The 27920-nt window shown below is 43.4% G+C and overlaps 1 protein-coding gene across 1 annotated transcript; it reads left to right on the top strand.

Moving 5' to 3' along the window:
• Nucleotides 1-24260, top strand: LOC115171109 (zinc finger protein 385C; the record flags this gene model as incomplete). Its single annotated transcript, XM_029727618.1, is given in 7 exon segments — nt 1-111; nt 5842-6073; nt 12446-12826; nt 14741-14934; nt 19823-19921; nt 20605-20694; nt 21154-24260. Coding segments are annotated over 7 exon segments (1335 nt in total), but the record flags the coding sequence as incomplete, so codon positions are not given.
• Between the last annotated feature and the right edge of the window lie 3660 nt (nt 24261-27920).

The raw sequence follows: 27920 nt of genomic DNA, 5'->3' as shown, positions 1-27920 counted from the left end.
ATGGACCCGGTGCAGAAGGCGGTGATCAACCACACGTTTGGCGTACCTCAGCCACTCAAGAAGAAACAGATCATCTCCTGCAACATCTGTCACCTGCGCTTCAACTCCACGGTAAGAGAGTGCTTTGTGTGTGTGTGTGTGTGTGTGTGTGTGTGTGCGTGTGTGCGTGTGTGCGTGCGTGCGTGCGCGCGTGCGTGCGTGTCTGCGAGAGGGAGAGAGAGAAAAGAGAGAGCAAGTAAGGGAGAAGGAAAGTGAGTTGCAGACTGTAGTTGGTAGATTTGACAGTTAGAATAAATACAGATTTATTTGTTCCTTCCTTCTATCTTCTTTAATGTTTTAAGAAAATAAAGCCGTTCCAAATTACCTGAGCTCTTATCATCCTCACTGACTCACAGCAGCTTATCTGTGGTGGCTGATAGGGAGTCCAGTCGGGCTCGGAGCGCGCATGCGTGTGTTTGTGTGTGTGTATCCACGCGCTCGTGAGTGTGTGCATGTGTGTTCCTCTGTGTGAAATGTTCTTATTATTAATCGTAAGGTATTCATCTGCTTTTCTGTATTTCTGGATATCTGGTGTGTGTGTGTGTGTGTGTGTGTGTGTGTGTGTGTGTACTGCGGTAGGTTGTTTTGGTGCGAGGGATTAGACAGCAGGGAAAGCTTCCATTTATCAGCAAAGAGCAGAAACAATCACGAGCCCAGGCAGGAGCCCACATTCTCATCTCCTCTTTTGATTTCTCCCATTCCTGCCACCTCAAACACACACACACACACACACACACAGTCACGACACACAGTCACATAAACAAACAACCAATAAAATGAAATGTCTTAGGAAACACACAAACACCTAAGAGTTGGGCAAAGGCTGATTTAAAATAAAATAAAAAACTCTGTCTTTCTCCCTGTCCCTCTCTCTCACACATACACACAGAGGAACACACAAACACTGTTTCACACACACATCCTCTTGAGGCTTGATCTTCAAAGAGGAGCAGAGACACAGAAGAGGGTGAGCTGAGGCTGAGGGGGAAAGGAAAGCAGAGCAGGCAGTGGCAGGCGTTCTCTCCAGGCTTCACACGGTAGAGCAAATCCCATTCCCATCCTCCCTCCGCACAGCGCCAGCTACAGTCGGAGAGAGGTGTCAGGTCTGGGGGTTTGAGGGGGGATGAGAAGACAGGGGACACTGAGCTTTAAACAGCCTATTAAAGGGAGGAGGAAAACTTCCTCAGCCAAACTGTAAATAAACTTCAAATGGGAAAATGAGGAGATCTCTATATAAGGATTTATTTACAGTATATTGTATACTGTTTATTATTAGATATTGTTTATTAGCTCCACACTCTGTCATGTTTATTTGAAATAGAAAGAATATTTGTTGTTAACGTACATTCGATGTAGCACATGGAATAGTCAGACGGTGATCTAGAAAGAGGCCTTATTTAGAGAACGTAATAAGAATTTAATCAACTTCTATAGCGCTTTTCATTACAGTCTCAAAGCCTGCATTCATGTCTGGTAGTGTGGCGTGACAGTCAGTGCCTTTAAAATGCTAAGTGCTCATGCTAATGTTCATTTCACACTCCCTGTGTCTCCCTGTCTCTCCGTGTGTCTCGTACTGTATGGCTCGGAGTTGGACTGGAGAACGGAGAACGGAGAACGTACGGAGGCTGAAAGAGAGCAGAGCTGATTTGTCACAGCACAATAATCTCATAAGCATTTTCACGACCGATCAGTCAGACGACATGGTGAAGTATTATAGTCCAAGTAGTGTTTATAGAAGTGTTGATGGTGGCTGGTGGTTTATTTATAGCCAGAGCTCCTGACACAGAACAGTAGGTACATCATTTGGTTTGTTAATAATGTACACAGTGGACATATTCAACTGCATATAGCCAAGGACCATGGTTCTGATGGATCTGATCTGCCTTGGTCTTTACTTTTACCCACATTGCTTTGTTGTCATATGAGACGTGCCTGCGTGCGTGTGTGTGTGGTGTGCGTGCCTGCGTGCGTGCGTGCCTGCGTGTGTGCCTGCGTGCGTGCGTGTCTGCCTGCGTGCCTGCATGCGTGCCTGCCTGCGTGCGTGTGTGTGGTGTGCCTGCGTGCATGCGTGCCTGCGTGCCTGCGTGCGTGTCTGCCTGCGTGCCTGCGTGCGTGCCTGCGTGAGTGCGTGCCTGCCTGCGTGCGTGTCTGCCTGCGTGCCTGCGTGCGTGCCTGCCTGCGTGAGTGCGTGCCTGCGTGAGTGCGTGCCTGCGTGCGTGCGTGCCTGCGTGCGGTACCATGGCTATTAAGGTTTTTATGGAGGCTGAGGCAGTTGAGAGAAGATACAAAACCAAAAGGAGCATCAGTGTGTTGTATTCATTCTAATGAGAAGCTCTCATTGTGTGAGAGAAGCCTAATTGAACAGGGTGAGTCACTTCCACACTTCTCTCTAACACTTAGGATTCCTTCATTGGCTTGCCCATCAAAGTAGAACCCACTCTTTCTCTTCTTTCTAATTTCTGCCCCACTATTTATTTCAGGTCTATTTGCGGCTTGGGTTATTTTCGGACTTATTTGCATTTATATGGCGAGATAGGAAATTCTTCGAATTCTGAAGAGGAGCTGGATAGAGAGACGACTGTGAGGTCATCATTATGAGATCATGACAGAACAGAACACACAGACAGCCAGAGTGAGGAATGCATTTACTTGATCAATTCTGAGCTAGCAAGGCTACTGCTGTTTGTGCAGTAGCCTTGATATTTCACAGTCACCATGGTTTCAGCCAATCAGCCTCCAGGAGCGAAAAGATTTTCTTTTTTTTTTTTTTGGTGCAATTTTCACAAGCATGTGGTGCAATTTTCACAAGTATATGGTTAATTTTCATAACTCTTAGAACAAAACTCAAAACAGATCATCAAACAGGCAGTTGTTTCAAACTCACATTTTCAACTGACTAAGTACAACACACCAAATCATACAGTCACTTTGTCACCAATCTTAATCAGTGTTTCATCTAAAAATACATGTTTCACATTTCAATACATCTATATGTAAAATAATTTCACAATGCTTTACTATCATATCATTACTTTTGATATGATTCTCTTCTGTTTTGTAAAAATATATTTTACTATTACTTAATCCGTTTGTTAAACCTATAGATTTTACATTTAAACTGGTTTGTCTACTACAGATTTAGAAAACTATCAATAAAATGTGTGTCTGTAAAGTAGAAACATAAAATGTATATACTCGAATGTACTGCTTTGATGATGACTATTACGTTTTCACTTCACAGTAAGTTGAAAAACAAAATCTGATCCTGTATTGACAAGATCAAGAGAAATACTGTTTGTAACGAATCAAATCAAAGTTTATTGGTCGCGTACACATATAAGCAGATGTTACAGCAGGTGCAGTGAAATGCTTGTGTTTCTAGGTCCTACAGTGCAGTAATCATTTTATCAATACAATACCAATAGGTAAATCATCCAGAAAGTCCAAAACAAGAAAGAAATGCATCCCCAGAATGAAGTTGCTCGGATCTTTTTGACACTGTCTGACACAGTTCTGTAATACCATAATATATACCATTTATCCAAAGTGACAAAAGTCCACTCATTTTGGTATGTGTCCCCAGTGGGAATCGAACCCACAACTCTGGTGTTGCTAGTGCCATGCTCTTACGAACTGAGCCATGTCCAGGAACACTACAATACATGTGTAAAATACAATACTGTAAAGTACAATACACGATTACAATACAGGTGGAAGATGTACGATTGCTATCTCCATAAACATACCACCCTCCTTCAGGGCATCGGTAAGGCATGAAATAACATCAACCCAGACCTATGTCAGGCTTGGATTCACCATACCAAAAGGTTTTTCCCCAGGTGCATGAATAATAAGGATATTTACTGTGATTTCGATGACAACCTATGGCCATATGCTCAAGACAGGCGTGATGCAAAATAGTGCCTGCTAAACATGATGCTTGTCATTTATTTAATTTGTTACATTGGGAAAGATGTCTTTAATGATCACACCTTTGATCACACATGGGATAGAAATTATGGAAATTTGATGTTCAGTCAATTTTAATGGGTAGTACAAGTGTATTGCCTAATGTGAAAACAGTGTAATGTACTGTAATTTACAGTACTGTAGCATCTACATTCAAATAGCAATTTCGAAACATTTATCTTACATTTGTGCTATTGCTAACGGGTTGTTAAAATAACTGCATTGAGAAGATATCATGATGTTGTGTTTTGGTGATTAAACTAATGTACTCATTACGTTCACAGTAAACTTCTATGTTGTATCAATGGTTGTGAGGTGAACGATGTCTCCAAACAAAATGAATGCACAATGAAAGGTTTTGAATGTAAGACTGGCTGTGTTACAAGTGTTACCAGTTGGGAGTTTTGTACCAAGAGTTTTGACAATTCACCACAAACTTGTGAAAATTGTACCAAACTGTATTCTTACAGTAATGAACATTAGTCTAGATGAAAGCTTGAACTACTGACACCACTCCACCCAGAACTAATGCAGTATGTCAAAACAAACATTTGATTTATGGTGAGGTTCTGTTTGAGAGAGAGAGAGAGAGAGAGAGAGAGAGAGAGAGAGAGAGAGAGAGAGAGAGAGAGAGAGAGAGAGAGAGAGAGAGAGAGAGAGAGAGAGAGAGAGAGAGAGAGAGAGAGAGAGAATAAATATATGTGACTGTCTGTGGGGGTATGTATGTATGTGTGTTTGTGGGGGCATGTAATGCCTTGTTAGTCATGTATCCTTCTTTGTAGTCATCCATCACTCCAACAATGCTGAGGTGGTATTAGTCCAATACAGGTCTCAGCTCAAAGCCTGTTTACATTTTAATGAGAGATCTCTTCATCGATTCATCTGCTATTTCTATTTGCTCTGATAGCGGGGGATTTTCTCATGGATTGAGCTGGGTCATGAGAATTATTAAAATGTGAAGGTAAAATGTGCTGCAGAGTGTGTGTATGTCCATTTTTGAGAATGTATGTGTGTGTTTTGAGTGTGTCTGAGAATGTGACAGAATGTGTGTGTTCTCTACTGGGTGTGTGTGCAGTTCATTTGTGTATGCACGTGTGTACAGTACGCTTGGTATGTAGTGTGGGGTGCGTGCGTGCGTGCGTGCGTGCGGTCTTGCAGGGTCTGTCTCAGCGTGCCTATTTAGTATTCTGATTTGGAGATAGAATCCTGTCTCTTTTTGCACATTCCACTTGCAATTATACCTCTGGCCTCCCACTGTGCCAGTGCTCTTATCAGGTAGGAACAGACTCTCTCCTCCACACAGGCAGCAGTGTGTGTTTGTGTGTGTGTGTGTGTGTGTGTGTCAGGCCATGGTTCAAATACGTATTTGAATATTTGTTATTTCAATAATTATTTTCTGTGTATTTGAACATTTTCAAATAATGTTTCCCTATTCAACTACTTCCATTTAAAAGTATTTTCAAATAATGTTCTATTAATACCCTATTACAAATGCCTGGGTTAAATGCATGGGAGTGGATTTGAGACAGTGTATTGGAGTATTTTCAAATACTTTCCAAGATATTTCCAAATACATTCCAATATTCAACTACTTGTCTTTTCAAATAAAAAATATCTAAATATTCACTTCCAAGTGTCTTTGAAAGTAATTGAAATGTCCTAAATAGTATTTGAACCCAGGTCTTGTGTGTAAAGATGAAAATGTCATCTCTATTTTTGCAGAGGTACTGTATATTTGAGGGTTTTAAAAGTGCATGTCTTACAGCAATTTATGGATGAGTGTTACTGCTAACCTTCCTGTGGTGTTTCTGCTCTCTGTGGGGTCCCTTCCAGAACCAGGCAGAAGCACACTATAAGGGGCATAAACATGCCCGGAAGCTGAAAGCCATGGAGACCCAGAAGAACCGTCAGCGTCGACTTGGGGAAGCCACGACCACAGGCAGGGAGAGAGACCGGGAACGAGACCGAGAACGGGACAGGGAGAGGGCTAAGACTGCTGCAACTATTACACTTCCCACTGAGACCCTCCCCGCACTCATGGACACAGGCCCGATGGAGGCAACGAGTAAGTTAAGTGATAGTGAGAGGGAGAAAAGGGAAGAACAGAAACCTATCTATATTCACTCTGTGTAGTTGATCGTTCTTTCAATTTTTCTCTCCTTTTTCTGTTGATGTTTTCTGCTTTTCCCCTTTGCTCACTTATCTTCCCTCATCCCTCTCTTTCCCCCTTTACTCTTCTCTATCCTACCTCTTATCCATCTGCTTTCTTTCCACCCCTAATCCCTCTTTCTTCCTTTCATCTGTCTCCTCTCCTCCCATTTCTCTCCGGTCCTCCCATCTTCCTCCTCCTCTATCCCTCTCCCTTCATCTCATCCCTTTCCCTCCATCACTTTCTCATCTCTTCCGGTACTTTGTCATTATTATTTCTTGATGCTATCATCTCTCTCCCTCTCTATCTCTCTCTCTCTCTCTCTCTCTCTCCATCTCTCTCTCTCTCCCGCTCCCTCTCTCTCTCTCTCTCTCTCCTCCCTCCTCCTCTCCCTCTCCCTCTCCCTCTCCCTCTCTCTCTCCCTCTCTCTCTCTCTCTCTCTCCTCTCTCTCTCTCCTCTCTCTCTCTCTCTCTCTCTCCCTCTCCTCTCTACTGTGTTATTTAATGTCTGCTGTTTAAAGTCTAACAACAGGAGGGCCTGTCCCACACATACACCATGATCAGGAACATGGGTATAAGAGGGTAGGACGGCGGTGCCTCCAAACAATCAATCGTAACCCCCAGTGGTCCCCAGGTCCCTCCCGGCTGGGCCTTATATCCAATCTGTCCCCTGTGGTGAATGGTGGCTCTGAGCCTGGGGGATTGTTTGCTTACCCCCAACTTTCTCAATTTACTTTCCCTGCACCCTTCCCCTCTGTTTGCCATGCTTGTAGAGAAAGGCCTGGTCCCTGTACAGGAGTTCCTAAAGAGTCCTGTGAAGTCAAGGAGGGATCTGACTGCAGCACACTTATATAAGCGGTGTCCCAAATGGCACCCTATTCTCTATGTAGTGCACTATTTTTGACTGGTCAAAAGTAGCACACCACATAGGGAATAGGGTGATATTTGGGACGCAGGCGTACTGTTTGTGACATGAGAGAAACCCCCCACAATGGACCTGACCAGACTGTGGATATATCTCCTGAGTCTGGGACCAATACAATGAAATGTAGCGGTAGTCTTTTGATGAAGTCAGTCGAGAGCATCCATTACATTACATGATTGATCTCATTTAGGTTCAGAAGCCCTGTTTATCCATCTGCAGCGATGGGACTCGAGGATCTGTCTTCTAGACTAGTGTCCTCCTGTATCCTGTATATCCTTCATCCCTCCCTCCCTCCATCTATCCCTCCACCACTCTGGCCTGAAAAATATTACTGTAAGACCTGAATTTCTAATTTATTTCTGATGCTAGAGGGAATATTAGTGAGGAGAGATAGGAAGGTATCAGGGTGAAGTGAGGTGTGTGTTGGGAGAGAGTCTACACTTTCCTTTCCCCCAGCGCTCACTGACTCACTCTCTCTCTCTCTCTGAGAGGAGAAACTGGACAAAGGACTGGGAGCAAGATAACGCTCTCTCTCATCAAATCTAATTTTAATATTCTGTCGTCGTAGAGCAAGGTCTGAAAGGGGGGATGCAGCGGCTGGGACGAAAAGAGTAGAAAATGAGAGATAAGATTAAATGAATGAAAGGTAGAGTGAGAGATGGGGTAGAGGAGAGGGGGAACAAGAGAGGCGGTGGAAAGAGAAAGTAGATAAGCTGTGCCTATTTTTTTATGTTGTAAATCATTTTACAGTTCTGGGGCAATTTTGCAAGGAGGTGCGCTCTTTAATAAGCCACATTGTGTGATTGGCCCGATGTGAAATTGAAATGCAGCAGAGCGAGCCATTGGCGGCGAGCGCTACAATGCCAAACTGTAATTGGAGAACACTCAAAATTAACACTGAAATTATCTCTGTCTGTCATCAAACTCAGCATGGCAGGTGCCAATCGGACCATAATGCCCATGTTGTCGCCCATTGAGAACCAATCAAGGGCTAGATTCCATCATATCCACACTAGTCGACTATTACAGACATTGCCATTGGATGCACTGAGTCGCATTAGTAGAAGTCCCATGCAGCTGTGTTACAAGTTAGAACACTGGCATGTGCCATGTAATCTACACCTCGATTAGGCTGATAAAAAGGATTATTATTATTTTATTGAATGATTTTCCATTTGAGAAGAGAGCGCGAGAGAGAGAGAGAGATCGGCATACTGGTGCCTAGAGACACTGGGCTGGTCGGCATCGTCAATGACAACCATCAATCACCTCAGCGTTTGATTGACTCTTTTGTTGAAGCTGTCTCCAAGGGGAACAGGACTCAGACGCCTCTGTAATTATGAAATATAGTGTGGATTTCCCTTGAGGAAGTTGTCCATTTTCTTTAAGAGTGTCACGGACTAGTGATTCTAGACAAGCTGGTGTGTGTGTGTGTGTGTGTGTATGTGTGTGTGTGTGTGTGTGTGTGTGTGTGTGTGTGTGTGTGGCTTACACACTGCTGGTTTAATGAACATGGTTGTGAGGGCTCACCACTACTCCGCTAGTGTGTGAGCTTGTTTAACAGTCTTCTAATCAGAACATTAATATAGCTACTAGCTCTATGACAACAGTCAGCTCTGTCATGTAGTCAATACTCTCTGACTCTACAGTTTACAGATACAGTATTCAGATACTGCACGGTTTACAGTCTGAGCCCTACACGCTGATTTAATTGGACTGTTCTGCCTTTCCATGGTCAAATAAGCGAATGACTCGCAACAAGGCATCGATCTGAACATCGATTCTTTGCAGGAGAGGGATTTGTAGCCCTCCACTCCTCAGACAGTGTGGGGCTCTTCACTGCCAATACACTGGCCTTAGAGCCAGCGTTGGGGTGACAGTCACGTCAGTCAGTCAGGGAACATTTGGAATGAGTGAGGAGGACACTGACTGACAGAAGGTGTTGCCCAAAGGGAGTCCTTGTGCTTACCCAAAGATGTATCTGTGTCGTGCTACTCTGCAACATCACTGCCATGGTCGTTTTTCTTTTTAAGACATTTAAGGTCTAGGAGGTAAGGGTATTATTTGATTTTGAGTTGTTGGACGTTTCAAAGTCAAGCTGTATCATGTTTTATATCCATTTGTATAATGTGCACCAATGTGGGAGGAATTTACCAGAAGTTCTTACAGAGTTAGTCCTTATACAGTATTTATAGAGCCCCTCAGTGGAGGTGTCGTTATACCCATAAAACGTAGTGGTCAAACAGGGAAATGGTTCCAATCGAAAAACTTAAAATAAGCGCTGTGTTTCGTGTTGGCTTACCCTTGCGTGACGTTTTTATAACCATGTAAATCTCTCACGGACAAGGGGACATATCGCCTTGTATTCAGGACATAAAGTTAATTTCTTTGCCACATGTTTTGCAGTTTTACTTTAGTGCCTTATTGCAAACAGGATGCATGTTTTGGAATATTTTTATTCTGTACAGGCTTCCTTTTTTTCACTCTTGTCACAGTTGTTATAAGGAGCGGACCAAGATGCAGCGTTTTTGTAGTTCCACATATTTATTAAATGTGAAACTGAATGCAACACACTGAAATACTAGAAAATGCAAAACAACAAACCGTGACGCAGAGAGTACAACACACTACTCAAAAGACACTAACCCACAAACAACATGCAGAAACACCCCTACTAAATATGACCTCCAATCAGAGGCAACGAGGACCAGCTGCCTCCAATTGAAGGTCAACCCAATAAACCCCAACCTAGAAATAGACAAACTAGAATTACAACATAGAACTAGAAAACATAGATCAGCCCAAAAACACCCCCTGTCACGCCCTGCCCTACTATAGAACATGACATCTTACTAGGGTCAGGACGTGACAACTCTGTCATTTAGTATTGTGGAGTAACTACAATTTTGTTGATCCATCCTCAGTTTTCTCCGATCACAGCCATTAAACTCTGTAACTGTTTTAATGTCACCACTGGATTCCTGGTGAAATCTCTGAGCCATTTCCTTCCTCTCCGGCAACTGAGTTAGGAAGGATGCCTGCATCTTTGTAGTGACTGGAATGGGACCTTACAGATAATTGTGGGGTACAGAGATGAGGTAGTCATTAAAAAATCATGTTAAAGACTATTATTGCACACAGAGTGAATCCATGCAATTTATTACGTGACTTGTTAAGCACATTTTTACTCCAGAGATTATTTAGGCTTACCATAACAAAGGGGTTGAATACTTATTGACTCAAGACATTTGAACTTTTCATTTTTTATTAATTTGTAAACATATTGAAAATAATTATTCAACTTAGAAACGATGGGGTGTTGTGACACAAAATCTCAATTTAATAAATTTACAATTCAGGCTGTAACACAACAAAATGTGGAAAAAGTCAAGGGGTGTGAATACTTTCTGAAGGCACTTTAAGTGAACACCGATACGATACCTTAAACATTCCTGCTCAGAATAAAACCCTTCATGAGTTTAAGGCATCTGAGGAGGGACTAATTCCCACAATCCTCTGTCCTCTCTGGGCCTCCTGCTAAATCCATTGATCGCTATCCCTCCCCTCCAGAGTCTTCTCAGGTGGCCCGATCTTTGTCTTTCACATAAGCCCAGGATCATACCAATCTCCTGCTGGAGGGGGGACCTGAATCTCCCAGGGGTCAGTCTCGCATCACATTACAGAGAGAAAGTATTGTCTAATCTCAGCCTTCTAGGGTTCCTTCTCCTCCGGAAGGAGAACGATAAGGAAGAGTCCTTATCTCCATGATGAATTTACTCTGGGACTTAGAAGAGAAAATCAATGGGGCCAGTAGGATTGTGGAGGGTGTTTGAGAGGGTGCTTCAGTTCGGCTGGCGCCTATCCGAATTCGGGTAGCCGATCCAAAAACGAGAAATAACGGCAATAGTACTGTTTTTCCATTTTGAGATGCCGTAGCCAGTATACACTTCCTCAAAATAGTCAGAATTAATCTAAGATGACTCAAGAAATCTGTCATTAATGTTGACGTTTTTTCCGAAGAGATCTTAGTCGCGCAATTTTACATCTAACTAAGATGTTGGTGCAGTATTTTTCAATGGAAAATTTGCATGAAAACGAGTCGTCTCTCGTTGAATGACAACAAAGACTTTATTAAAGGATCCCTACTGTTGAACAATCACAGATGAAGGGGCGTAGATTCCGGCTCCGAACTTTGGCTTGCCTCCAGAAAAAATGTTCTGTGCCTGAACAGCCGAAAAACCCCTCACCGAAGTCCAAAACGTCACAAAATGTCGTCATAATATGTGTGTGTGTGTGTGTGTGTGTGTGTGTGTGTGTGTGTGTGTGTGTGTGTGTGTGTGTGTGTGTGTGTGTGTGTGTGTGTGTGTGTGTGCGCGCGCATGCGTAATGGAGCTCCAGTGACTTATGGGCTGGGCCCGCCAGTCAATGCATTTGTTTAAATTGACTGAGCCCTAGGACCTTCAATTGATATTTAGAGAGAGAGAGAGAGAGAGAGAGAGAGAGAGAGAGAGAGAGAGAGAGAGAGAGAGAGAGAGAGAGAGAGAGAGAGAGAGAGAGAGAGAGAGAGAGAGAGAGAGAGAGAGAGAGAGAGAGAGAGAGAGGAGAGAGAGAGAGAGAGAGGAGAGAGAGAGAGAGAGAGAGAGAGAGAGAGAGAGAGAGAGAGAGAGAGAGAGAGAGGAGAGAGAGAGAGAGAGAGAGAGAGGAGAGAGAGAGAGAGAGAGAGAGAGAGAGAGAGAGAGAGAGAGAGAGAGAGAGAGAGAGAGAGAGAGAGGAGAGAGAGAGAGAGAGAGAGAGAGAGAGAGAGAGAGAGAGGAGAGAGAGAGAGAGAGAGAAAATCCACCCTGTGTTAGTCTAGTCTGTCCCTCGGGGTTAATAACAAAGGCTGATAGTATAGATAAAATGCCACAAAGCTAACACATGAAATGCATTGGTAAATGTTAATTCCAATGTTCTGCCTTCAAACTCTTCATGGTCATGTATAGATAAATGACTTAACAGAAATGGGCAAATTCTCCAAGTTAGCCTCAAATGAGAACAACCGTTATTTGATGTCACTTTTCACTCACAAATGTATTTCTTGCAATGCTGCTTTTACAATCTGTTTCCATAATCTATAAACATGTTCTGTAATATGAAGCGTTTGAAGGCAGTACATTGGAATGAGCATTTACCAATGCGTTTCATGTGTTAGCATTTCAGCTATACTATCAGCATTTGTTTTTAACCCCGAGGTACAGACTAGATTAACACAGCATCTGTAGACCTCGGTGGTTTTGTTCAGGCATTAAGCTCTTCACTCTTCCGTAACCACCCAGTGTGATGTTCAGTGACTGACCACTGACTCCTCTCCTTCCCCTCCCCAGATCTGCTGCCTGCTGACCTGGAGCGAGTGGTGAATTGTGAGGCTGTGAAGCTGGGCAAGAGCCCCGGCAGCAGCAGCTCTGTGATGCTGACCCCTGTATCTGAGGTGTCCTCCATGGAGCTGGCCACCCTGTCCCCCGGGCCCCAGGGAGAGGTGTCCCACTCCTCCCAGGCCTCAGAGAGCGGAGCCTCAGACACCAGTGGCCCTGAGCAAGGCCCAGAGGCCCCTGGAACAGCCCTGGAGTCAGGCAGCCAGCCGGACACCTCCAGCACAGAGGGGGGTGAGGATGACAAGGACCCCAAGAGGATCAAGCCACACCTCCACTGTCCCGTGTGCAAGGTCACGGTCAACTCTACATCCCAGCTGGAGGCACACAACAGTGGTACAAACACGACAGTCTCCGGCATAGCACACCCCGCAGCCCCTCAGATAGCATAAGAACACGTCATATACCATGACTTATTTATTTTTATTACAGGCTATTAGCTTTAAAACTGAGAAAAAATAAATCTACAGAAAATGTGTAGAATAGCAGGAAATTAGCTTTAAAATTGCAATTTTCTCTCTCTGCCCCAATGGCAAATATATATACAGTTGAAGTCAGATGTTTACATACACCTTAGCCAAATACATTCAAACTCAGTTTTTCACAATTCCTGACATTTAATCCTAGTAAAAATTCCCTGTCTTAGGTCAGTTAGGATCACCACTTTATTTTAAGAATATGAGATGTCAGAATAATAGTAGAGAGAATGATTTATTTCAGCTTTTATTTCTTTCATCACATTCCCAGTGGGTCAGAAGTTTACATTCACTCAATTAGTGTTAGAATTGTCTTTACATTGTTTAACTTGGGTCAAATGTTTCGGGTAGCCTTCCACAAGCTTCCCACAATAAGTTGGGTGAATTTTGGCCCATTTCTCCTGACAGAGCTGGTGTAACTGAGTCAGGTTTGTAGGCCTCCTTGCTCGCACACGCTTTTTCAGTTCTGCCCACAAATTATCTATGGGATTGAGGTCAGGACTTTTTGATGGCTACTCCAATACCTTGACTTTGTTGTCCTTAAGCCATTTTGCCACAACTTTGGAAGTATGCTTGGGGTCATTGTCCACTTGGAAGACCCATTTGCGACCAAGCTTTAACTTCCTAACTGATGTCTTGAGATGTTGCTTCAATATATCCACATAATTTCCCTTCCTCATGATGCCATCTATTTTGTGAAGTGCACCAGTCCCTCCTGCAGCAAAGCACCCCCACAACATGATGCTGCCACCCTCGTGCTTCATGGTTGGGATGGTGTTCTTCGGCTTGCAAGGCTCCCCATTTTTCCTCCAAACATAACGATGGTCATTATGGCCAAACAGTTCTATTTTTGTTTCATCAGACAAGAGGACATTTCTCCAAAAAGTACGATCTTTGTCCCCATGTGCAGTTTCAAACCGTAGTCTGGCTTTTTTATGGTGGTTTTGGAGCAGTGGCTTCTTCCTTGCTGAGCTGCCTTTCAGGTTATGTCGATATAGGACTCATTTTACTGTGGATATAGATACTTTTGTACTTGTTTCCTCCAGCATCTTCACAAGATCCTTTGCTGTTGTTCTGGGATTGATTTGCACTTTTTGCTCGAAAGTACATTCATCTCCAGGAGACAGAACGCGTCTCCTTCCTGAGCGGTATGACAGTTGTGTGGTTCCATGGTGTTTATACTTGCGTACTATTGTTTGTACAGATGAACGTGGTACCTTCAGGCGTTTGGAAATTGCTCCCAAGTATGAATCAGACTTGTGGAGGTCTACAATTTTTTTTCTGAGGTCTTGGCTGATTTCTTTTGATTTTCCCATTATGTCAAGCGAAGAGGGACTGAGTTTGAAGATAGGCCTTGAAATACATCCACATGTACACCTCCAATTGACACAAATTATGTCAATTAGCCGATCAGAAGCTTCTAAAGCCATGACATCATTTTCACAGTCAACTTAGTGTATGTAAACTTCTGACCCACTGGAATTGTGATACAGTGAATTATAAGTGAAATAATCTGTCTGTAAACAATTGTTGGAAAAATTACTTGCGTCATGCACAAAGTAGATGTCCTAACCGACTTGCCAAAACTATTGTTTGTTAACAAGAAATTTGTGGAGTGGTTGAAAAACGAGTTTTAATGACTCCAACCTAAGTGTATGTAAACTTCCGACTTCAACTGTATATATATATATATATATATATATATATATATATATATACTGTACCTGCTCCAGAGTGTATCTGACATTCTCTTCCTCCCAATCCACTCCTCCAGGTACGAAGCACAAACAAATGCTGGAGGGCCAGAGCATCCAGCCGCGGCGCCGGGGGAAGATGGCGGGGGCTGGGGGGCGCTCGGCCTGCAAGAGCAAGCGCCTGGGCACAAAGGGCAGCGTGGGGGTGCCCAGCAAGAACTTCCACTGCGAGGTGTGTGAGATCTACGTCAACTCGGAGACCCAGCTCAGCCAGGTGAGGAGGCTCGGGGTCGAGGGGAGGGTAGCAGGGGAGGGCTGGGGGTTGCACAGGGTGAGGAGGGTTCAGCAGTGGGGAGAAAAGTGAAACAGCTGAGGTATAATTTCGTATGTTGACTTCCTGAGTGGATCTGAGGTGATTGGACTGGACAATATCTGGTTTCATGTTCTCTCACAGTGAGGCCAGTGTGCCACTAGTCTATGTAGAGATCTGACACACTGGGTCTCTTTCCACCTCCAATAAACGTGTCCTGACAGTGTTCTGAATTGATGGAGCTCAAAATGACCCGAAATAAGCTGGAAAGAGTGGAAAATATTGTGAACGTAGCCATGGGGTATGGGAGATAGACAGGGAGAGATATGACCCTCTTGGCTACTCAGTACTCCTGGCGCTGTTTGCGTGACATGAAAGGTGAGAAGAGGAAAGAGAGGGGGTTTGTAGGTAATTTTGCACACCCTGAGAAGTGCTTGATAGAGAGTGCTAACCGAATAAGACTCTCATTCAAATGCCTCTGGTCCTGCAGTGTTTTGGCTCTGTGTGGGGTTATTAGTTATTTATCCTTTATTTAACCAGAGAAGGTCACATTGAGATTGAAATCTCTTTTTCAAGTGTATCCTGTGACATGACGAATACATTTTGATTTGACACACACAGACAGACAGATGATGTCACTCTACAGTAGATGTTGAAAGGACAGACTATAGAACTACCTCTTCAAACAAAATTAACAGTTGATTTCTTGGTTGGACTAATTATTTTCATGAACTTTTTCCACATTTTGTTACATTACAGCCTTATTTTAAAATTGATTAAATCGTTTTTTAGCAAATGTATAAAATAAAATAAACTGAAATATTACTTTTACGTACAGTTGAAGTCGGAAGTTTACATACACTTAGGTTGGAGTCATTAAAACTTGTTTTTCAACCACTCCACAAATTTATTGTTAAGAAACTATAGTTTTTGCAAGTCGGTTAGGACATCTACTTTGTGCATGACACAAGTAATTTTTACAATAATTGTTTACAGACAGATTATTTCACTTATAATTCACTGTATCACAATTCCAGTGGGTCATTAGTTTACATACACTAAGTTGACTGTGAAAATGATGTCATGGCTTTAGAAGCTTCTGATAGGCTCATTGACATCATTTGTGTCAATTGGAGGTGTACATATGGATGTATTTCAAGGTCTATCTTCAAACTCAGTGTCTCTTTGCTTGACATCATGAGAAAGTGAAAAGAAATCAGCCAAGACCTTGTAGACCTCCACAAGTCTGGTTCATCCTTGGGATCAATTTCCAAACACCTGAAGGTACCACGTTCATCTGTACAAACAATAGTACGCAAGTATAAACACCATGGGACCACGCAGCCGTCATACCGCTCAGGAAGGAGACGCGATCTGGCTCCTAGAGATAAACGTACGTTGGTGTGAAAAGTGCAAATCAATCCCAGAACAACAGCAAAGGACCTTGTGAAGATGCTGGAGGAAACAGGTACAAAAGTATCTATATCCACAGTAAAACGAGTCTTGTATCGACACAACCTGAAAGCCGCTCAGCAAGGAAGAAGCCACTGCTCCAAAACCACCATAAAAAAGCCAGACTACGGTTTGAAACTGCACATGTGGACAAAGATTGTACTTTTTGGAGAAATATCCTCTTGTCTGTTGAAACAAAAATAGAACTGTTTGGCCATAATGACCATTGTTATGTTTGGAGGGAAAAGGGGGAGGCTTGCAAGCCGAAGAACACCATCCCAACCGTGAAGCACGGGGGTGGCAGCATCATGTTGTGGGGCTGCTTTGCTGCAGGAAAGACTGGTGCACTTCACAAAATAGATGGCATCACGAGGAGGAAAATTATGTGGATATATTGAAGCAACATCTCAAGACATCAGTCAGGAAGTTAAAGCTTGGTCGCAAATGGGTCTTCCAAATGGACAATGACCCCAAGCATACTTCCAAAGTTGTGGCAAAATGGCTTAAGGACAACAAAGTCAAGGTGTTGTCACAAAGCCCTGACCTCAATCCTATAGAAAATGTGTGGGCAGAACTGAAAAAGCGTGTGTGAGCAAGGAGGCCTACAAACCTGACTCAGTTACCCCAGCTCTGTCAGAAGGAATGGGCCAAAATTCACCCAGCTTATTGTGGGCAGCTTGTGGAAGGCTACCCAAAACATTTGACCCAAGTTAAACAATTTAAAGGCAATGCTACCAAATACTAATTAAGTATATGTAAACTTCTGACCCACTGGGAATGTGATGAAAGAAATAAAAGCTGAATTAAATTGTTGATCCTAACTGACCTAAGACAGTGATTTTTTTCTAGGAATAAATGTCAGGAATTGTGAAAAACTGAGTTTAAATGTATTTGGCTAAGGTGTATGTAAACTTCTGACTTCAACTGTAAGTATTCAGACCTTTTACTCAATACTTTGTTGAAGCACCTTTAGCGGTGATTACAGTCTTGAGTCTTCTTGGGTATGACGCTACAAGCTTGGAACACCTGTATTTGGGGAGTTTCTCCCATTCTTCTCTGCAGATCCTCTCAAGCTCTGTCAGGTTGGATAGAGAGCGTCGATGCACAGCTATTTTCAGGTCTCTCCAGAGATGTTCGATCGGATTCAAGTCCGGGCTCTGGCTGGGTCACTCAAGGACATTGAGACTTGTTCCGAATCCACTCCTGTGTTTCATCAGACCAGAGAATCTTGTTTCTCATGGTCTGAGAGTCCTTTAGGTACCTTTGGGCAAACTCCAAGCGGGCTGTCATGTGCCTTTTACTGAGGAGTGGATTCCGTCTGGCCACTCTACCATAAAGGCCTGATTGGTGGAGTGCTGCAGAGATGGTTGTCCTTCTGGAAGGTTCTCCCATCTAGACAGAGGAACTCTGGAGCTCTGTCAAAGTGACCATCGGGTTCTTGATCACCTCCCTGACCAAGGCTCTTCTCCCCCATTGCTCAGTTTGGCCGGGTGGCCATATCTAGGAAGAATCTTGGTGGTTCCAAACTTCTTCCATTTAAGAATGATGGAGGCCAAACTGTTCTTGGGGACCTTCAATGTTGCAGACATTTTTTAGTACCCTTCCCCAGATCTGTGCCTCAACATAATCCTGTCGCGGAGCTCTACGGACAATTCCTTTGACCTCATGGCTTGGTTTTTGCTCTGACATGCACTGTCAACTGTGGGACGTCATATAGAAAGGTGTGTGCCTTTCCAAATAAGGTCCAATACGTTTAATTTACTACAGGTGGACTCCAATAAAGTTGTAGAAACATCTCAAGGATGATCAATGGAAACAGGATACACCTGAGCTCAATATGGAGTCTCATAGCAAAGGGTCTGAATACTTATGTAAATAGGGTATTTCTGTTTTTTATTTTTAATAAATTATCAAACATTTCTAAAAAACAGTTTTTGCTTTGTAATTATGTAGATTGATCAGGGGAAAAAAATATTTCATCCATTTTAGAATAAGGCTGTAGCATAACAAAATGTGGAAAGGGGGAAGGGGTCTGAATACTTTATGAATGCACTGTGCCTATGACATCACTACCTCAGCCCTCCCACTTTTAAAGGTAGCACAGGACCCATGATGTAATAACAAACTTATTAAAGACTCTTCACACATGTTACAGTAGAAGGTTTACTATTCCTGAGGTGATGCTAGTAGTGGAAATGTGCGTTTGAATTCACCTGGCACAGTGGCAGCGACAGCATTTTATTACAGTAAAGCCATTCTGAAAAAAGCATTCTCACACTTAGCAGATGTATATTAGATGGTATGGTGATTTACTCAGAACTGTCTATTTGTGCCTGTAAGAGCTGTTAGCAGTATGTTAATGCAGGATATTGACGTGTTTATGGTGTGGTAATCTAGGCATATGGTTTTATTGAACCACTTTTCTAGGCTGTTTCGGGTAATTGCTTCCCTGGTGATGTTTATTCAATCGTACATGTAATCGTATGATGGGATGGTTCTGGAAAGTTTTGCAGCTCTCTCAGACTAGCTGGTCATGGAAAAGATACAGTATATTTGGGCATGTGTAGCAACCTTGCCTACAACAAGCCTTAATAGTGTATTCCAATGGCACTGTTAAAACCTCCTCTGATGAACTAGGATTAGCCAGTTGGTAGTAGAACAGAGGACAGAGAAATAGACGTGCATACTGTAGATAGAGGGAAGTAGTAGTTGTAGGTTTTCTTTGTGGTTTTGTGTCCTCTAAATATTTTCTTCAGATAGTCAACCGTATTGTACACTCAATATACACTGAGTATACAAAACCTTAAGGACACCTGCTCTTTCCATGACGTAGATTGACCAGGTGAATCCAGGTGAAAGCTATGATCCCTTATTGATGTCACTTGTGAAATCCACTTTAATCAGTGTAGGTGAAGGGGAGGAGACAGGTTAAAGAAGGATTTTTAAGCCTTGAGACAGTTGAGACATTGACTGTGTATGTGTGCCATTCAGAGGGTGAATGGGCAAGACAAAATATTTAAGTGCCTTTGAACGGGGTATGGTAGTAGGTGCCAGGCGTACCGGTTTGAGTGTGTCAAGAACTGCAACACTGCTTTGTTTCTCACGCTCAACAGTTTCCTGTGTGTATCAAGAATGGTCCACCACCCAAAGGACATCTAGCCAACTTGACACAACTGTGGGAAGCATGGGCCAACATCCCTGTGGAACGCTTTCGACACCTTGTGAAGTCCATGCACTGACAAATTGAGTCTGTTCTGAGGGCAAAGGGGGGTGCAGCTTAATATTAGAATGGTGTTCCTAATGTTTTGTACACTCAGTGTAGATCAGGCATGGTCTACTAGATAAATCCAACATTATAAACTAGATTAGCAGACTAATGTTTCTCCTCTGATCTCCTCAGCACATGAACAGCAGGAGACACAAGGACCGTCTGGCAGGAAAGCCCCCCAAACCCAAGTTCAGTCCCCACAACAAGAGCCAGCCTACCTCCAGCTTATCGGTGAGAAACGGCACACACACACACACACACACACACACACACACACACACACACACACACACACACACACACACACACACACACACACACACACACACACACACACACACACACACACACACATCCATCACATGAATGTTCATGTAGACACACGCGCAGTCGCACGCCCGGTATGAGGTTAATTCAAGTTTAAGACCCATACATTTGGAAAATCCTCTAAGAAAATAATGGCCAATAATATTCAATCTCTGAATAAAATGTATATTTATCTCCTGAATTGACTGAACTTTAATGGAATTGTCCCCAACCCACACACACACACCTCATTGCTACTACCTAGGGGGATGTCTCTCCAGTGAAGCGGCATGCCTGCCTGTATGCCTGTGCTGTCAGAGAGGTTAAGGACACTGCTTTGTGGTAGTGAATGGGTCCCCTGTACCTGAGACATCAAAGGCTGAAATACCCCCAGCACTACCCCCAGCACTACCCCTACTGACAAAGCACGCAGCCTGAATCAGCACTCTGTATTAATCACTTTTGTGCTCCTGTCACGTGCGCACCTCCCCTCGAACCTCTCCTTGTCCCCACCTCCTCCGCTCCACCCCACCTCCACATCCCTATTTCTCCCTCCTCTGCATCTCCATCTCCTCCCCCTCTTCCCATCCTCCCCCTCCCCCCTGCAGAATGTGAGATGGGCTGGGTATGCAGGCGGGGCCGTGTCTGCCATGAAGAAAATGTTCAGCCAGTACAACCTCACCTCTCTCTCTACTCAGGTGAGTGGCAGGGCCCAGGGCAGGCAGGGACAGGGGAGAAGTGGGCTGTCAGGGCTACAGCAGGCTTAACCACTGGAACTGGCTAGGTGCAGGGGATTGAACAGCACCAGAAACAAATGCTCTGATGTAAACTTTGTAAAGGGTTTTGAGTTTAAGCATGTCTGTGTGTCTGTGGTTCAGTCTTTTGTTCTTTTGTCTTGACTGTGTGAGAGTGTTCATAAGGCAAGTCCACTAGAGGGACGGGTAGTTGTGGTGAGGGAATGGATATTAGTATTGAGAAATGTACGAGCATGTTTGGCCAAGGTAACGATGTGTGCTAAAAGAGCAATGTACCCTGGGAAACGTGTTTGCTGAGCAAATGTGTGCTCTACTTTCAGTAAATGTGTGCGCTTCAAGAAATGACATGCACTCTCCGTCTCTGCTCTCCTCTCTCCTTTGCTCTCTCCTCTTCTCCTTCAGACCAAACTGGCCTTCCAGAAGCAACTGACCAAGAGCCTGACCACTGGCTTCCTGCCCAGCCCCCTTACCCAACCCACCTTGTGCACCATGGCAACCAATCCTCTGGCTCTGCGCCACCCGGTGGGCACCACCTTCTTTCAGACGCCCTTCCTGAGCCCCACCCTGTTCCGGCCTGCCCCGGGGCCCCTGAGGGCCACACACCCCTCCATCATCTTCTCCCCTTATTAATGACACAGTACAGCCCCCCGTCCCTCTGTCCCCCTCTACCAACCCACTTGCCCTGCCTCCAGTACTGTGACCCACATGATGAGGGCCACGCCACGCAAAAACTATGCAGACCACAGGAACCAGGATGGAGAGAACAGAGAGAACGAGGCTAACAACTGCTCCTGTCATGGAGGACACACCCCCAAGGCCAAGGCCCCGCCTCCTCTCCACCACGCCCCATCTGTCTGCTCCTTCTCCTGTGGTTGGTGGCCTGAGGAACAGGACACACCTCCAGGGACAGACTGGTGCAGCCAGGAGGCCTCTCTCTTACACAGCCATTTCATGGGTCGATTTGGTTTGGATTCTTAATATTATTGTGTAATTTATTAGAGAACAAAAATAGATGTATCTGTTTAGTGTGGTTGCCACAAATAAGGTCCCTTTACGTCATGCTACTCCTCAGAACATTGTTTCTATTATTGGTTGGCTTGCTTTTTGTTGTTATGGGTCGATATAGGGGATGCTAGCAGGTGAGCCCAATGCTCTCTGAGCTTGTGACTTTCTTCAGCCATATGTGGAGCTGCAGATCTGCAGTCCTACGGACCCAAGTCTATGAGTGGAATCTGTCAGAACTATATGAACTCATATTTTACCACCAACACCCTTCCACCAAGCCCCTATCTCCCAAACCGTTACTGGGCTCTTGTCATTGGAAGCCAGAGCTCTCAATTGATGTGTAGAATAGATGATTAAGCCCTTTCTCTCTCTCCCTCTCTCTTTCTTTTTCTCTTTCTTTCTCTCCCTCTCTCGCCCTCCCTCTCTCTTTCTTTTTCTCTTTCTCTCTCTCTCTCTATGAGTCACAGCCCAACATGGCCTTTCATAATTCATTTTTTACCCTGCATCCCCAGAATTAAGCACTCATTAAGGTCCTGAAAAGGTCAGCTTGTCAACTTGATTTTGTCTCAAGTTGCAGATCTGCCTCATTAAATATCTTTGCTCCGTAGCAGTGCTGGTGCATTGGTTCTGACTGTCTCTATTTCTCCTGTTGCGGAACAGGCAGCACAAAATCATTTTTAAAAGCCTAGCTGTCTTATATTATAATCTGCCATGGTTCCCTGTATCCCAGTGATTTTATAGTGCTTGATCCCCCAATTGTACTCCCTGAGCCATAGTCCTTCATTTTCTCTTGAGCTATCTCAACAGGAGCTGATGGGTAGCAGTGAATGACAATTTCCCCTTGCTCAAAAAAACCACTAAGGGGTGGAAATTACTTGATGGGTTTACAATCTTCAATTAAAGGTTTCCACTGTGTAGAGAGATGTGTGGGTGATGGGGGGTGTGAGAACACATTTCCCAGATCACTGATTGGCTCATCAGGAATGGAGGGAAAGAAACAAAGCACAGTGCCATGGCAACCACATTAAAAGCACCTTAAACAGATTTACTTACGAAAGCAATGAAAATATGTTCTAGTTTTTTGTTGTTATTCCTGGTGTGATTTTTCATAAACTCATGCCAGTTTGATTTAGCATTTTTCAATCACACAAACAATCAACTTATAACGATTCAATTTTATTGTTGTTATTATCCATGAGACGGGTCTGAATCTAAATCTCAGATCTAGTTACATTTTTAAAGCAATACGTTCAATCAATGTGTCTATGTTTAGAACGGTTATACAGTAAGAGAATATAGGATGTGGGGAGATGGCTCTATCTGATTCTGAACAATGTATCTGTACCTCTACAGAGATGCTCTACGGCCTACCGTACTGTATTTGAAAGGCCAATTCCAAGTGGCCAGTGCTAAGAGTAATTTGAACTGATGGGCTGTTGTGATTCGTTTTTCCTCGATGGTCAATCTCATTGTCATGATGCTTCAGCCCTCTCTCTATGTTGACGTTGCTGGGCTTTCACCTTACAGAGGAGCAGGACACAGCTATTATATGGATTACACAGAACAGCCAGTGTTATTGATGTCGCAAGTGCAGTAGAACACATAATCATATTCCCATACCCCTCTCTCCTAAACAAGTAGACCCACCTTGAAACAAACACTCAATTGCCCCCACCAGACCAGACCCAATACTTGGGTCTCCTGATTTATCCCAACACCAACTCTCTTCGCTGGTTTATTACCAAACCCAACACTTACACCCAACCTGTCTACTTTAGCAACAGCAAAATGGGGGAAATCCTACACAGTTTTGTTGTTCCCTTCAGTTCAGTCAGTGCAATAGTATTTCCATGTGTGTGACGCAGCAGCTCCACCTGCAGTGAAGACCATGTTATTGCCCTTCTAGATCAAACCCAGCACTGTCTCTCCTCCATCTTTTTAAATCTCTTTGATTCTGTACATGTTTCTGAGGCCTTTGTCTTTGGGAATATTAAACCAAGCCATCAGGTCTCTTTGCCATACCAATGTGATTCTCTCCAGTCACAGTAAGTTACTCAGTGAACCAGCCAGCCTATTGATCTCCAGTGTCTGTCTTGTCTGTCTGTCTGTCTGTCTGTCTGTCTGTCTGTCTGTCTGTCTGTCTGTCTGTCTGTCTGTCTGTCTGTCTGTCTGTCTGTCTGTCTGTCTGTCATTACATGGGAACTCTATGGTATTCAGACATTTTAAGGACATTTTTATTAAATAAATACATCTAGAGAAGGCAAATTATCTATGTAGAAAATATAGAGTAAATATAGACATTTTATCAAAGTTGCTATTGTTATCTTTATCTTGCTGAAACGCTATCTTAGCTGAGGGTAGACTGTTGATGTATGCTACAGCAGACACACGCTGTACATGGAGAGGAGAAATACTTTGCTTGTTTTTTCTGTTTGTTTTATTTACATGGTTTTACTGTACTTGTTTTTTAACCTACAAAAGAGACAAATGTTGAATCGAAAAAATGGTCGAGTGATTTTTTTTCTTCTTGTTCAACGTTGAACTGAATTATGGAATTGAATTATTGGCGCCACAACACAATAGATGTGGGTTAAAACAAATGCCTTTCAGATGTAATTATCCAGTATATCCCAAGAGTGTCAACCACTGGTCAGTTTCTGGCCTTCTCTGGGCTTACAGTTTCAGCTACATTAATGCCATACAATCATCCACACAATCAGAGCCTCTCAAACTTCATCGCCGTAGAGATGGGTCATACACTGTAATTGTGGATGAAGTGAAATAATAGCCATACAGAACAGGACTGGAGAAGTTTGGATGTAAGATGTCCAGACACGGAATATGACGATCGTATAAGTGGACATTGTGGTGTGTCCGTGTCTCTCTTTTTCACTCCTCCGTCCCTGTGCACAGCCAAGGGAACCATGGACAGTAGACCAGCCCAGATACAGAGCTCAGTCCTGGGTATATTAAGGGATGTGTCCCATTTATTATAGAAAGAGACACCATGGATAAAACAAAGCATTGTGATCACATTCTCTTCAATTGCAGTGTGGTGAAATGTAAATTATCTATCAGTCTACCAGTGACCCATATCTTTCAGTAAAAGTACATGTGCTGTATGTAATGGCAGGCTATGAAACTACAAGGCAGCAATGTTGACTGAGGCTACTGCCTGTGAGGTGGGAGGAGCTGGCGTTTCTCAGAACTGAGTTTCCTGGTAAAGGATCTGCATATCACTGATTTCAAAGCACAGCTCTCATTTTCCCCTATTTTAGAAGTTAGTCTTCACAGCAGGCATTCAACACTGCAAAGATAAACACATGAAGGTGAATGCAGAAAGGTGTCGGTCCCCATCTGAGTCCTGCCTCATTAGCCCTGTTTATACCTGGTTCCAACCTGCTGCCTTTGTCCTGATATTGTTATCATTCTGATTGTGCCCACATTTTTAGAGAAGTGTAGACAATTAAAAGACGCATTGTGATCTGATTGTGATCAGATCTTATAAGTGTAAACAGACAAGATCAGGTCAAGATCAGGACAAGATCAGGATGAAGGTGGCATGTTAACAGCAGGTATAAACAGGGCTATTGTCACAGAAAGGAGTGGCATGCTGAGGAACAACGGTCTGGATGATAATCTGGATTATCTGCACAGTATTCACACCCAGATGGTTTCAGTGGGCAGAACATCATAACATCATACTCTGGAGCGGCTCCAGATAATGGAGAGAGATTAGGTTCTGAACAATATCATGGAACGGTACTGGATTCTGGACCACCACCACAGCTCAGCTCAGAGCTGTTCTTCACAGCTTTTCTCTGTCCTTCGTGTACAGAGCAGGTCCTGTGTCATGTGCTCTTGTCTGAACTGAAGCCAGAGTCAGTCTCTTGCCATAATGACGCCAATCATCAAAGCCGCATCTGTCTGGAGACTCTTCTGGACTGTAATGAACGGTAACAAGCATACCATAATGAATGGTGAATTTTGTTCAATCAGCTATTGATTTGTTGGCTTCCCATCCATGTCCTTGTTTATTGGAAGGGGAGCCCGTTCTCATAATGTAGTTGGACAGCAATGTTGTTCTCACTACCACTGTAAGGTCCTTATGCCAGCTCTCCCCGTGTGGAAACGTTAGGTAAGCACAAACACACCTCTCCCATTGCCAAAACAAGGGAAAGTCAAGTCAAGTGATCACACCCATGTCTGAAGCCAGTGATGACAGAAGAAGCTAGGAACCTTGCCAGACCTCTCCCCAAACCCCTGCAATGATATATTGATATCATATATGATATCTCTACCTGAATGCTTTGGAGTGACACCTGTTTCTTTTGCTGTGGTTGTCAGTCTGTCAGTCCCTGGGTCCTCCCTCTCTGTATCAACCCCACAGGGACACGGAGTCAGTTCAGTGTGTATGTCAAGTTATACAGTACATGTCAATATTAATTTTTTTAAATTTTTAAATTTTACCTTTATTTAACTAGGCAAGTCAGTAAAGAACAGATTCTTATTTTCAATGATGGCCTAGGAATAGTGGGTTAACTGCCTTGTTCAGGGGCAGAACGACAGATTTTTACCTTGCAACCAAAAGGTTGCAAGTCCAACGCTCTAACCACTAGGCTACCTGCCGCCCCAATATCTGCGACTGCTTAGCTGCATTTAGACAGGCGGCCCAAATCTGATATTCTTTTTCACTAATTGGTCTTTTGACCAATCAGATTAGCTCTGAAAACTTTCTGATGTAAAAATCTGATGTGATTGACCAAAAAAACAATTAATGGGAGAAAAAAAACAGAATTGGGCTGCCTGTGTAAATGCAGCCCTTGTGTTCCATTTAAAGCCAATGGTACATTACAAAACATTACAAAACATGTACTACGATATAGAAGATATTCTATGAGGGGACATGGCCAGTATTTATTGTAACACCTTTGTCACTATGTTCACAGTACATTTGATTACAATGATCTTTATGATGTACAATAGGAATTGTAAGGTGGAATAGAGAGTAAGATATTTTGATAAGCTATTGAGTCTTTGCTTTAAATTTGTTTTTTCCATCTGTATAGATAATGCCAGGTTGGATAGGAATGACAGAGAAATAAATGGGAGAGAGAGAAATAGACAGAGGGAGAAGTTGGATAGGGAAATAAATCGATTAGATCTTTCACTTCCTCAGCATCACTTTGTATTTTATTGACCTTTAAGTGTCCGGCTATTGACTGGAACCAGACGGCTTGTCAACATGTCCCGCTTTCTAATGTCAAAGGTGTTAGATCCTCCACACACACGCACACACACACACACAGCATGTTGCTTTGCAGCATGAGCAAATCATATTTAAAACATTGTTCATTGACATGTTGTGTGTTTACGTTCATTAGGTATTGTCCTACAGCAGATTATGTAAGCTCACCCTCTGTGTATTCAGGTGGAATGAGCTGCACCAACTGCTTTGGGGCCCGGTTAATGTTGATCTGTCACAGAGGATCAAAATCATTATTTCATAAGAACCATTTGACCTTTCTCTTGCCACCAAATCATGGCCATAAATTCATACCTCTCTTGTAAAGAGAAAGAAATCATCTCTTCTGTGACAGTTTTATCTTTGCAGCAGGCCACGGTAGCCGTAGCTTTCTGGAGGGATTTCATATCAAAAAGATCTGGCCTTATAACAGGGAACCTGTTTGGACATACTGACCTTGACTCTGGGTTGTATTGGTCCAGAGGCTGGGGTCAAACAGTTAGAATGGCCACATGGGGCACATCATCATGCCAAATCACGAGTCCATTGTTCAACCTGTGTGCAGGCCTCTCTCTATCCAAACCCTTAAATCACACACTACCTCTTGAAGACATAGTGCTGGGAGGGAAATGATGCGATTAGAAGGTCACTATAGCAACTGCCAGGGTTGAGATAAATAATCTCCATTGTAAAAAGAAAGGGGGAGAAATCCCATTGGTCCTGCATGTCCCTGGGGGAGCCTAGCTAGATGCTCAGCTGCAGCACTGAAGATGAATCTGTTGTTTCTTGCTATGACAGTAAAACAGTATTGGAGTAGAGATAAAAGGACATTGCCTTGGTATTTTTTGTCTTAGTGTCATCCTTGGGGAAATGGTTTTGGCGGTAGTCTAGTTGAAGAGGTGCGTTCATAAATCACAAC

This window comes from Salmo trutta, chromosome 32 (assembly GCF_901001165.1).
Source record: "Salmo trutta chromosome 32, fSalTru1.1, whole genome shotgun sequence".
In the NCBI taxonomy this organism is placed as follows: Eukaryota; Metazoa; Chordata; class Actinopteri; order Salmoniformes; family Salmonidae; genus Salmo; species Salmo trutta.
The sequence above is the reverse complement of the archived record's forward strand: the minus strand, read 5'-3'. Positions and strand labels throughout refer to the sequence as shown.